This window comes from Silene latifolia, chromosome Y (assembly GCF_048544455.1).
Source record: "Silene latifolia isolate original U9 population chromosome Y, ASM4854445v1, whole genome shotgun sequence".
Classification (NCBI taxonomy): domain Eukaryota; kingdom Viridiplantae; phylum Streptophyta; class Magnoliopsida; order Caryophyllales; family Caryophyllaceae; genus Silene; species Silene latifolia.
Window position 1 is genome coordinate 64661944 of NC_133538.1, and position 13745 is coordinate 64675688.

At 40.5% G+C, this 13745-nt stretch overlaps 1 protein-coding gene across 1 annotated transcript; it reads left to right on the forward strand.

The window, feature by feature from the left end:
- The first annotated feature begins 10140 nt into the window (after positions 1 to 10140).
- Positions 10141 to 13380, forward strand: LOC141634335 (uncharacterized). The gene is made up of 3 exons (XM_074446552.1): positions 10141 to 10229; positions 11659 to 12021; positions 12754 to 13380. The coding sequence occupies exons 2-3, from the start codon at positions 11662 to 11664 to the stop codon at positions 13219 to 13221; spliced, it is 828 nt and encodes a 275-aa protein (XP_074302653.1). The 5' UTR covers positions 10141 to 10229; positions 11659 to 11661; the 3' UTR covers positions 13222 to 13380.
- Positions 13381 to 13745: the final 365 nt, after the last annotated feature.

Sequence of the window (13745 nt, forward strand, 5' to 3'; positions counted from 1 at the left end):
TATGTGATTTTTTTAATTAAAAACGACAATGCATGCGAAAATAATGAAATGTGCAAGCAAGCGAAAATGCAAGAAAACATGCAAATACAGATATGGATGCATACCTCCCCAAACCAAACCGTACAATGCCCTCATTGTACCAAAAATAGGGAAGAAAATGCAAACTTAGGAGAAAAGGATAAGTGGAGTCGGAATACTTACAAAACGTCATGAAGAGGGACCTCCCCAAACCGACCATGAACATGGGAGGTCAAAGGAAGTCAAGCAGTAGCTCAACAGACGAAAAGTAACGGCTGGAAGACAAAACTACTCGATCGAGTAGCTTGGAATAGCTCGATCGAGTGAACTAGTGTCGATCGAGTAAACGTGATTATGCAGCTTGTCGATCGAGTATATATATCACTCGATTGAGTGAATATTATCCCAAAAGTGCTCGATCCAGTAGGCAAACTACTCGATCGAGTGGATTTACCTGCAAAACGCGAATAAAAAGCGAGGAGAAAACAAAGGGAGTATAGAAAAGCGTCTAAAGTTAAACAAAAATCTAGAGAAAAATAAAAACTTCAACAAAAATACAATAAAACAGTCCGGGCTGCCTCCCGGAGAGCGCAAGTTTAAGAGGTCCCACACAACCTTTCTAGCATCAATTAACTGGCGCGTCAAGCTCGTCGAAGTACAAGACTTCAACACGGTTGTCTGCTTCATTTGCCTCGAGATAATGCTTCACATATTGCCCATTCACCTTGAACCTACTTCCTTCGGAATCTTCGAGCTCCACGGATCCAAATTTGGTAACAGCCGTCACCATATAAGGATCACTCCACCTGGACTTCAGCTTGCCAGGAAACAATCGCAGTCGGGCATTAAACAGCAGCACCTTTTGCCCGACATGAAACTCCCGAGGTAGAATTATTTTGTCATGCCATCTCTTCGTCTTTCCTTTATAAATGCGCGAGCTATCATAGGCATTAAGCCTAAATTCTTCCAAATCATCTAGCTGCAAAAGACGATTCTGACCACACAACTTAGGATCAAAGTTAAGCTCACGAATTGCCCACCAAGCCTTACATTCCAACTCAACAGGTAAGTGACATGATTTCCCATAAACTAACCTATAAGGTGATGCACCAATTAGTGGCTTAAAGGCAGTTCTGTAGGCCCATAATGTGTCTTCTAATTTAAGACTCCAGTCCTTCCGTGATTTAGAAACTACCTTAGACAAGATCTCTTTCAACTCGCGATTAGAGACCTCAATTTGACCACTAGTTTGGGGATGATACCCCAAACCACGCCTGTGTTGGACACCAACTTTAGACAGAATAGAAGTTAGTTTCTTTTCTTTAAAGTGCATTCCCCCATCACTAATGACGACCCTAGGGACACCAAATCGGGGAAATATGACCTTTTTAAACATTTTTATCACGGTCTTGGCATCACAGTGAGGTGAGGCGATTGCCTCAACCCATTTCGACACATAATCTACAGCCACTAAAATGTACCTGTTACCTTTACTAGACGGGAACGGTCCTTGGAAATCAATGCCCCAGACATTGAAAACTTCAACCTCTAAGATACCATTTTGTGGCATCTCATGTCTCTTTGAAATGCTCCCTGATCGTTGGCAAGCATCACAAGCTGAAACAAAAGACTTAGCATCAACAAACAAAGAAGGCCAGTAAAAACCAGACTGAAGTACCTTAGCCACGGTGTGCGATGGACCGTGGTGACCACCATAGGAAGAGGAGTGACAGCCTTCTAGGACTACTTTGGCCTCCCACTGCGGAATACACCGTCTGTAGAGACCGTCTGCACATTCCTTAAACAAATAAGGATCGTCCCAAAAATATTGCTTAACGTTATACAGAAAACTCTTCCTCTGCTGATGAGAAAGGTCAGGTGGCAGCTTTCCACTGACAACGTAATTAGCTATATCTGCATACCAAGGCTCTTGGTTAACAATAGACGATAGTACAGCAAATAAATTATCGTCAGGGAAAGAGTCATCAATAGGTAGAGAATCTTCCCGTTCCTGTCGTGACAAATGATCAGCTACAACGTTCTCAGCTCCTTTCTTATCTTTAATCTGTAAATCAAACTCCTAAAGAAGGTGTATCCATCTCAATAGCCGTGGTTTAGCCTCCTTCTTATCAAGGAGATGCCTTAAAGCTGCATGGTCAAGAAAAAACAAAAGAATCTCCGACCCAATCAAATAAGAACGAAATTTCTCTAAGGCATAAACTACAGCTAGCAGCTCTTTTTCAGTGGTGGTGTACTTCACTTGAGCCTCATCCAGAGTTCGGCTCGCATAGTAGATTGCGTTTAAAGCTTTGTCTTTCCGTTGGCCTAGCACCGCTCCTAGTGCATAGTCACTGGCATCATACATTATCTCAAACGGCAAGTCCCAGTCGGGAGGCTGTATGATCGGCGCAGAGACTAAAGCCTGCTTTAACCTGTGAAAAGCAGAAAGACACTCATCAGTAAACACAAAAGGGGCATCCTTAAGTAGCAGCTGTGTAAGTGGTTTAACAATTTTTGAAAAATCCTTGATAAACCGGGGATATAAACCGCCCGGAGTGTTATATAAGTGGAGGCCGAATGAAATTGTGCCTTTAACGTACCTAATAATACGCTTAAGAGCAGCCATATGTGTGTCACACGGTGCATGCATATGCAAGCAAATTTGCTGAACTGCGTAAGAGATATCGAGACGGGTGAAGGTGAGGTATTGTAAAGCACCTGCAAGGCTTCGGTAGAGAGTAGGATTGGAGAACAGGGGACCGCCAGTAGAACCAACTTTAGGATTGGTGTCCAATGGTGTGCTGCAAGGTTTACATGAAGCCATACCTGCTCTCTCAATAATTTCCTCGGCATATTTGCGTTGGCTTAAGAACATATCACCTGAATGTCGTGTCACCGCAATGCCTAAGAAGTAACTCAAGGAGCCCAAATCCTTCATTGCAAATTCAGAGGCTAGATGTTGCATGACGGATTTTCGAAGTGCTTCAGATGAGGTCACCAAGATGATGTCATCAACATATAATAAAATATATGCACTATCATTGTCGTGGTGATAAAAAAATAATGAATGGTCACATCGACAATGAGTGAACCCGATACCGGAAATGTAATCGGCAAATCTCTTATACCATGCCTGGGGAGCCTGTTTCAAACCGTATAGAGATTTCTTAAGTAAGCAAACGTAGTCGGGGTGAGTTTTATCTTGGAACCCAGGGGGCTGATGCATATAGACGGTTTCCTGCAAGTGCCCGTGCAAGAAAGCGTTTTTCACGTCAAGTTGATGGATGGACCATGACCGAGATAAGGCAATACTAAGGACAAGCCGGATAGTTGCCAGTTTAACCACTGGACTGAAAGTTTCATCACAATCGACGCCAGCCTGCTAAGACCTGCCATCACACACAAGTCAGGCTTTATGCCGCTCAAAAGAACCGTCAGAATTCTTTTTATGGCGAAAAACTCACATAGAACGAATAATATTTTTATCATGTGGCCTCAGTACTAAATCCCAAGTCTTATTAGTAATAAGAGCATTATACTCATCAAGCATGGCCTCTTTCCAGTTCAAGTCGGACAATGCTACTTTCGGGTTACGAGGTAATGGTGATGGGGCAGTTATTGTGGCTAAGTTGAGTGGATGTTTGGTTTTGTAAATACCATTCATTCCTCGTGTTGTAACAGTCCGGATGAGAGGAGGTTGTGGGCTCGATGGCGAGGGGTTAGGGTGAGGCTGTAGTGGTGTGTGGCGTAGTGTAGAAATGGGCAGAGGCAGGCGATGGGTAGCAGGGCGGGTACAATGAGGGGACTGCAGGACAGTGGTGAGAGTGCCATGAGAAAGTGTGGAGGAAGGCTGGCTAGTGGTGGAAACAGGCGACCTAGGGGAAGGGTCTGCTCGCGGCGTTGGGTTCACCTGGGAGGACTCCAAATGATGACGGAGGTAAGGCGAGAAGCCATCATCAAAGAAATTATAGGATAAGGATACTGGTGAGTTGATTTTTGCAAATGGAAATTGAGATTCATCAAAAATCACATGGCGCGAGATAATAATTTTACCACTAGACAAATCAAAACATTTGTAGCCTCGATGGTGTTGCGGGTATCCGAGAAAAACACAAGGGGTAGAACGAGGTTGTAGTTTGGTTATCGATGGGGAAGGAAAAAAGGGATAACATAAACAACCAAAACCCCGAAGATGTGTGTATAACGGATCCCGACGATAAAGAATTTGTGTGGGTGATTTGTTGGAAAGTAGCTTGCTCGGTAGTATATTTAGAAGATAAGTGGCCATTTGAAGGGCATGGTGCCAAAATGATGGTGGGACGGAGGCGTGGTGAAGAAGAGTCTGAATGATGTTATTTACGGTGCGTATTTTCCTTTCGGCCTTACCATTTTGAGAGAAAGTGTGGGGACAAGAGAAACGAAAACGCATTCCATTTTGCTGACAAAAATTAGTAAAATGAGCATTATCGTATTCACAACCATTGTCACATTGAAAATATTTAATATCATGCTCAAAATGTGTTTTTATGAATTTACTTAAAGCGGAAAAAATATTGTAGACTTGGGAGTTTTTTCCGATTGGAAAAGTCCATAAAAAATTAGTGAAATCGTCAAGAAAAAGGATGTAATACTTGTGGCCTGCACTACTTAAAACAGGAGAGGTCCATAAATCACTATGGATATTATCGAAAGGAAATAGAGTTTTGGTACTAGAAGCAACAAATGGCAACTTAATATGTTTTCCAAAAATACAAGACCGACACTTAGAAGAACAATTATTTTGGGTGCTAGAAATGAAATTGTTATTTCTAACATTAACAGGAGGTGGTAATTGCTGAATCACTTCCACCTTTGCTTTATCAACCTCTATTCCCCTATCAGAAACTAAGTGCCCTAAGACAACTCCCTCGTTGACGATGAAATGGCACTTCTCCCAGTTAAGCACGAGATTAACCTCAATGCAGCGCTGCAACACTTTATCAAGGTTAGACAGACAGTTAGAAAAATCACTTCCATAAACACTGAAATCGTCCATGAAAACTTCCATAATATACTCAATATACTCTGAAAATATCCCCATCATTCACCTTTGGAAGGTGGCAGGGGCATTACATAAACCAAAAGGCATCCTGCGATAAGCAAACACGCCTTGAGGACAAGTAAATGTAGTCTTAGCTTGATCGTCTGGGTGGATAGGGATTTGAAAGAACCCTGAATACCCGTCTAAATAGCAGAAAAACTTATGAGAAGCTAACCTTTCTACCATTTGATCAATAAAGGGAAGGGGAAAGTGATCTTTCTTGGTGGCGGCATTAAGTTGTCCTGTAATCTATACACATCCGCCAACCAGTCACTACTCGAGTGGGTATTAACTCATTTTTGTCATTCTTAACCACGGTAGTCCCTCCTTTCTTCGGGACCACCTGCTCTGGACTCACCCATTTAGAATGACCAACAAAATAGATAATACCTGCGTCGAGCAGCTTCATTACCTCAGCCATCACAACATCTTGCATCTTCTGGTTCAGTCTGCGCTGACCCTATCTGCAAGGTTTGTGATCTTCCTCCAGCTCTATCCTGTGCATACAAATATCGGGACTAATCCCCTTGATATCGTCCAATGAACAACCCAATGCTTTCCTGTTTTTCTTAAGCACAGCTAACAAGGAAGTCAGCTGATCATTATCAAGCTTAGCGCTAACAATGACTGGATATTGCTCAGTATCCTCTAAGACAACATATTTTAGATGAGAAGGGAGAGGCTTACGCTCCGGTGCCTTTACCTCAATGGAGCAAAGAGTGCTAATCATCTGTTCCACTTGCTCTCCCTCAGCGTCGGTGAGTCCACGCTCATCTAAATCATCTATAAGCAAATCCATCACAGCGTCATCGTCATCTGGGCTATCTGCACACTCATCCAAAAGCATAAGAGCTTCTAGTGGGTCCTTCATGAAAAAACCCGACCAGAAGTCATAAATAGACTCGTCAATAATATCAACTGAATAACAAGTATCCTCTATCATTGGCCGAGCCAAAGTACTAGGCAGACTGAAAGTGATCGCGTCATCCCCTACTGCAAGAGTCAAACGCCCTTGTTTGACATCAATAATATTTGACTATACAAAGGAATGGTCTTCCTAAGATAATTGGGGTCCGGGTGTCCTCAGCTATATCTAAAACAATGAAATCTACTGGTATAAAGAGCTTGCCTATTTTCACCGGTACGTCCTCTAAGACACCTAAGGGTCTCCTAACAGATCTATTGGCCATTTGTAGGGTAATGTTAGTCACTTTAAGATGACTCATATTCAATTTCTTGTAGAAAGATAGGGGAATGACACTGACGCTGGCTCCTAAATCACAAAGAGCCTTATCAATAACCATATTGCCTATAACACGGATAATAGAGAAGCTACCCGGGTCTTTCATTTTAGGTGGAGCCTTATTTAAAAGTAAATTACTAGACTCTTCTATAAATGAAACCGTCTCAAATTCACTTAGCTCTCTCTTGCGCGTCACAATATCTTTCATAAATTTAGCGTAAGTAGGTACCTGGGTAACAAGTTCGGTAAAAGGGACAGTTACCTAGAGGTTCTTCACAACGTCCACAAACTTACCGTACTGTCGCTCGACCTTCACGTCCTTCAGACGACCTGGGAAGGGTACTCTGGTAGAAATGAGTGGACCCGCGACTTTCTCTTTACCTTTATCAGTGCGTGACGTCTCCACAGCAGGGGAAGATGACACGGTAGCGGAATTAGATAGTGAAATAGGGTCTCCGCTGCTCCTGGTACTCGATCAAGTACTTTTACCACTCGATCGAGCGGTTTCATATTGGCTTTTACTCGATCGACCACTTTCTTCACTCGATCGAGTGATCTCTTTTTCAGGCTTACTCGATCGATCATTTTTATCACTCGATCGAGTGATTTCTTCAGCCATTTTACTCGATCGAGTAAGAATATTACTCGATCGACCATCTGTGATTTGGGCACTCCTCGATCGACCACAATTATCACTCGATCGAGTGATGGGATGAATTATTTCACTCGATCGAGTAGATTTTTCACTCGATCGAGTATCTGAAGAACACGCAGCAAGGATTTCGTCTAGAAATTCATCCAAATCATCATCCGGGGTATTATCAGCTGTCACAACTCCGTCTTCTGGTACTTTTGGCCCTCCATGAACAAGGCCACTTGGGAGATTCGTTGCGTTAACCGGATCGCATATCGGTAGAAGGTTGGCTTGGTCTTTCGTGAGAGTTAACTGCGCGACTTGTTCTCTCAACTCCAATATGACGGTTTCATTCCTATTGCATTTGTCCCCAAGCTGTTGTGTTAAGTTCAACATCAGAGATTTCAGTTCGGCAATTTCGTCGTTTGCAGAAAGAGAGACCGGTTGCAGAGCTGGCGTGGAAAGAGTAGAAACATTCTTCATTTCTTCATACAATTGGGAAAAAGGGACTCCTTGCTTGTATTTCTGATAAGCAAGGACGCGCTCTTTACTTGCCAGACACTCAATAGGGTCATGCCCTTCCATGCCACATCTACCACATATCTCCACATGCTCAGTAATTGAACAAACCTGTGCACTCTCACCTGTAGCTTCCGTAATCTCCACATTACCTAGACTTTTGCTAAGACCTTCCACTGCAGCTGCTACCAACCCATTAACTTGCTCACTACCTCGGGGATTTCCATATTTGGAGACATGAATAGCCATCTCCTCAATGAGACGCCACCCTTGATCATCTTCCACGTTTTTAGTGAATCTCCCCTTAGCTACACTATCAAGAATAGCTCTCTGGCTCCGATATAACCCGTTGTAGAATTGGGTGCAAAGGAACCAACGTTTGAACCCGTGATGAGGCACATAGCGGACAAGCTTCTTGAACCTAGTCCAAGCTCCATCTAAGTCTTCAGTAGACAATTGCTCAAAAGAAGTAATCTGAGGTCTCAAGGCATTGGTGCGCTGCGGTGGGAAATATCGCCTGTAAAAGGCCAAAGCAAGGGAACTCCAGTCGGTTATACCGGCTGCCTCCCTATCTAGATCTCTCAACCATTCCCGGGCATCATCAGCTAAAGAAAAGGGAAAAGGGCTCCATTTACTTTGTCATGTGTCACCCCAGCAGCAAGAGGAATGGTAGAGCAATACTCCGTAAACAGCTCTATATGCCTGCACGGATCTTCTTCAGGTACCCCTCTAAAGAGATTTCTCTCGACCAGTTGTATGTAAGATGGGTGGATTGCAAAGATTCCCAAATCATTAATGGGTAGTAAGAAACCTTTTGGAAGGGAATCCACATTCGGCTCTGAATGGCTCGCTATATTCGGCATTTTGGCAAATAGAATTTACAAAGCAAAACAGATAACCTGCAAAACTAATCAAAAACTTTGCAGAAATGAGATCAGTCTCAAGGAATAAATTCCTTGAGACGAGAAACAAAATTAAATAAAGCAACAAAATTGCGCCACCTCCCTAGCAACGACGCCAAAATTTGACAGGGCAGTCGTATACCTATCAAAAATAACCAACTGGCTCTAACTAATATAGCTAGGGAAGTCGGGTCGATCTCCAGAGGGAGATGGGAAAATGTCAGCTTTGTCTAAGTTCGTCACGGTAACCAAATTGGGGGGTTTTTAATTGCATTGTTCTAAACTAATGAGAGTAAGAAAGAGAATAAGGTAGAGAAAAAAGGATTAAGCAGATAAGGAAATCAGCTAAGACAGACGGTTCACCATGATCATCCAGTTAAGTAATCTAGGTTTCAGGTTAGTGCAAATATAGTCTAAGGAGCAGTGAATATCTCCTTTCGGTCTCAATTCGCCCTAAAGCACAAATAGCTTAGCTTTCGCCCTCACTATAGTGCCCTATTGTTCGCTACGAGTCTCACCCTTTCTAACCTTTTGGTCCAGGTCAAGGTTTACTATGATTTAAATGCCTAATTGCGTAGACTCAATGAGACAGATACAGACAAATGCAGCAATTAACAACAAAGACTACACCAACATTAACTTAATATGGCAACTACTATCCCTTCATAATCATGAATCCCCTAGTCTTAGCAGGGGAAATTAGCTATGCATCACTATTGAATCAACAACAATAACATATAGATAATTGAAATTAAACATACTAACAAAGCTAATAGAGATTGAAAAGGGTAAAGATGATAGCAATAAAGGAAAGAAATAAATAAAGCAACAATTAAGATTACGGAATTAAGAAGGAATAATAATACCGATCACAAATCCGAATTCGAGTAGCAAAAGGGTAGAAAGAGAGCAAATCCAAGAAACAGTAGGAAATGATAGAGTAAAAGTGAATGAGGAAGAGTTACGCAGTCTACTGTCTTTAGTAGCATACGAAAATCCTCCTCTAAACCTAGTCCATAACTAAATTACAAAAGCCCATACGAAAATAGGCGGAAAAACTTTAATACAGGCAAAACCACTCGATCGAGTGGAAATAAACCACTCGATCGAGTGGAAATAAACCACTCGATCGAGTAACTTAGCATCAAACCCTTCGATCGAGTAGTATTAAACCACTCGATCGAGTAACTCCTTGTGTCGCCTACTTGATTGAATACTGGGACTGCTCGATCGAGTAACCTTCAGTATAAAAAGTATTCGATCGACTAGATAAGTAGTCGATCGAGCTATTTTGGCACGTTGGACATTATAACACCTTCCGAAACCAGCTCACGTGTCTTCAAAGTGTTAGATTCCAAACTCCGGCTCCTTGTTCTACATAAATGCATGCAAATGGGACGAATTTAGGCTCGATTTAGCTCCTCTTTGGTTTATTCCTGCAATTTACATAAAACGAACCAAAGTAGAATATTCGGGGGTATTTGTAGCCAGATGCTACATAAATAATACAGAAATGCGTGTAAAAAAGAGGTAAACACCTTATATAAAATACACGCATCAGTTACCCAAATTCATACAAAACTCTTTTATGGCCTGTTTGGGAATGGGTATTTCATTCTCAAATATGGACTTGGCCCAAATCCCTTGTTTGGGAGCACTTAAAATTTTAAAATTAGAATTTGGGCCAAATTCTCAAAATTTGTTAGAAATACAAATTAGGCAAAGTCCAAATAACACCAAAATAGGCGTCATTTGCAAATCACTGTGTGTGCCGACTCTCTCTCTCCTTCACCTCCGTTTCATCGCTCCTCACTTTTCTTCTCTCCTCTTGCGGTATCTCCTTCAACCTTCGATTTTTCTAATTATGTACTGAAACATTTTGTTTTTTCTTATGATTTATTGTAATGATATGTTCAATTTGATGGCGTTTTGTTTGAAATCAACTGCAATATTTTGATAACGATTAGTTTGAAATCAGCTAGTTCGAATTTTGGCATGTTCTATTTGTTTAAACCGTCTTTAATTGATGTTCGTAACGAATTTCATCAAAGTGTGGTGTTATGTTGGAGTGGATTACTGTTGTAGAATTATTTGGTCTTGCAATGGCTGCTGCCATGGAGGTGTTTGTCTTTCTTCCTTGTTATTTTGGTTTGTTGTTTTTCTAATTGCTGTGTAGTTTTGGTGCAAAAAGAGGAAGATGACGAGTTTAATTTCTTACATGTCTATATTTACATTATAATTGTCGTTCTTTTTTTTTCTTGTAGCAATGATTGAATCCAGGAAACGTGTTAGGATAGAAGAGGAAGATGACGAGTTTGAGTTAGTCTTGCTAGTCGTGAATTTTGTTATCGTTGTTGTAGCTGCATCTTACCAAAGGTACAAAGTGAGTGAGTTAGCTTGGAATGAATATGAACGTGCACAAAAACGAGCAATGTGGTTAGATACAATTAGAAATAACACGAAATGTCAAGAACAATTACGTTTTGATAGACGTTGTTTTGAGAAGTTATGTAGAGTTTCTTAGCTCCATATAAAGGTACAAGGTACCACTTAAATTTATGGCGAGGGAATACCCCAACAAATTACAAGGAGCTATTTAATTTGCGACATTCATCAGCTCGTAATACAATTGAACGAGCCTTTGGCTGTATGAAAAAGCGTTGGGCTATTATGAGGACGAGCAGCTTTTTTGGTAAAAAAACTCAAGTCAGAGTTATAAACGCATGCGCCATTCTTCATAACTTCTTAAGATCTGAAAAAATGGAAGAAACGGCTCTCATGGCTGAGGTAGAACGTGATTTAGAAAATCAAAATGTTGTGGCCGATGAAGATGGTGAAGAGGATTATATAGCGGCTGTTAGACAAACGGTTGAATGGAATGAGTTTAGAGACAAGCTAGCAAAAAAGATGTGGCAAGATTATCGAGCCAGAAGGGCTGTACTTTCCTAGTTCATTGAGGAATCAGGTGGGTGTTATTTGTGATTGTTGTAGCTTCTACTGCTGTATCGTATTTATTTCTGGTGACAAATAGTGACTAGTATATCTGTGTGCAGGAAACAAGAAGTTAGTATGTGTGTTAAACCCATTTGGTAATGTGTTTGCTTACACTTATTGTACTGTGTTTGCTTACACTTCTAATATGTCATGTTGTTGCTATAATTACTCTTTGTCATTATGCTTTAGTCCTAGTAAGTTTAATTTATTAATGCTTGTTGTAAGTTGTGACTAGATTTATGGTCTAACCTAATCCATCTTTTTATAGGAGATGAGTGAAAAACGAAAGCAAGTTTCAGCCCCTACACAATCCAAGAAACGAGGCTATATTGTTTGGAATACCCAAATGGATACTATTCTAATCTCGGTGTTGTATAATCAACTAAATCAAGGGAACAAGGGAGATGGTGAGTGGAAGCCTCAAGCCTACCAAGCGGTGGTAGATGAACTAAGAACCAAGTTAGATATGTCTCTTACAACTGAAAATGTAAGGAATCGTGTCAAAATTTGGAAAAAACACTATGGAGTAATAATGGAGATAAGAACTCAAACAAAATTCAAGTGGGATGAGGAAAAGAAGATGGTGGAAATAGCGCTTGAAGACTTGCCCGAGTGGATGAAGTATACACAGGTACTTTCTCCGGAACAGAACTTCACTATATATATAATTTTTTGAAGAGTCTGCAATATTGTTCTTTCTTCTAAGAATCTGCATTGTTTCACATACTTTCTCCGGAACAGAACTTCTGCTATATTGTCCTTTATATACCCAAAATTATGTGCAAACACACAACCTCAATGCTTTGAACGAGAGTAATGGTTGTCATTGGGATTTCTTTTCCCACTGAAAACAGCATTTATGACATCTTATAGGCTCACACTATAATAGTTAGACAGTCTGCTAATTTTTTGTGAAAATCACAAGCCTTGTGCCAAAGCTGCAAATTCTGGCATACTAGTTGCCTACTTGCCTATAATTCCTTGTTAGATTTATTCTTAGTCTTCTGATTGAGGTACTTCTTTGGTATCTGATGTTCACGTAAAAGGGGGTTCTTAGACATAGCATCTCTTCGAGGCAGTGGTGGTCATATTTTGCATTATTTTCTGTCAGTGAAAATGATGCTTTTGTGCTATGCTTTTGCTACTCAGTTTCAAGTTAGAACTTGTAACTGAACCTGTGTTCTCCTCTCTTAAAACGGAATATGTGACTACTCAGTTTGTATGTGCAAGTTTTAAGTAAATATGAAGTAACTGTCATTTGTGATATTCAAGTTTTAAGTAAATATTCAAGTAACTGTCTTTTGCTACTCAGTTTCAAGTTAGTCTCTGATTGTTGCATCTTATTTTGGGTTGCAAATTGCAGGCCAACCCAAGTGCAGCATCATATTCAAATAAGTCTATCGATCATTGGGATGACATTTGTGTGTTGGTTGGACCGGATCGGGCTATTGGTGATGGAGGAGAGCATCATGAAGAAGGTGCTACTATGATGGATGAAGAGGCATGCGATGGTGCGAGTTCAAGCGTGGATACTACTTCAACTAGCTCCAAAAAGAAGCAAAAGCGGGATAATTTAGCTGAAGCCGTGACTAGTGTTGCACACACACTCAAAAGTTACGTTGAAGCTAGGCTCAAAGCCACTCCGACTTTGGGAGGAAAGGAAGTCTATGATGAAGTTTCTAATGTGATTGGCATCCTCCGTCCTCAAGTTTTGAAAGCTGTGAGTATGTTTGTGGAGTCTCCAATAAAGTTTCAAGTGCTCAAGGACCTTCCCCACGACCAAAAGTTGGATTGGATAATCCTTTGTCTTGATGAGCGTAGAGCAATGTAGTTGAAATCGAGGAGTAATAACTCTTAAAATTTGAATATGAGTAGTTTTTGATGTTGTAATTGAATTTTATGTCCACTGCACTTACTCTCTTTATGTTGAAACTTTTTGTTTAAACCTTGAAATATGGATTGAAGCCTTTAAAAATGTATTTGAGTACAAATTTGGATTTCCAAATCTTATGTTTTCCCAAACACTCAATTTGGATTTCAAAATCCAGAATTTCAAATCCTTTGTTTTCCAAACAAAGGATTTGGATTTACAATTCCTAATTTCACTTTTCTAATTTGAAAGTGAAATTTTGAAATGAAATCTTGGTTTCCAAACACTACCTTATTGAATTTGGATTCAATGAAGTCAAGCAATTACTATGAATTATCTTATAATCATAGAGATATAAAAGAAAAATTTAATCTTTGACGTAAAATTCACAATTTCTGTCTCCTTAACAAAAATCAATCAACCAATATCTCCATATTAGTCAAACATATTTTTCCATGATAAACTCAAGATTATAAATAATAAAA

Excerpts from the sequence above, each read along its gene's own strand:
- LOC141634335 (XM_074446552.1), top strand. The coding sequence starts at position 11,662 with ATGAGTGAAAAACGAAAGCAAGTTTCAGCCCCTACACAATCCAAGAAA. Across the intron at positions 12,022-12,753 it reads AGTGGATGAAGTATACACAG|GCCAACCCAAGTGCAGCATC; the intron begins GTACTTTCTCCG and ends TGCAAATTGCAG.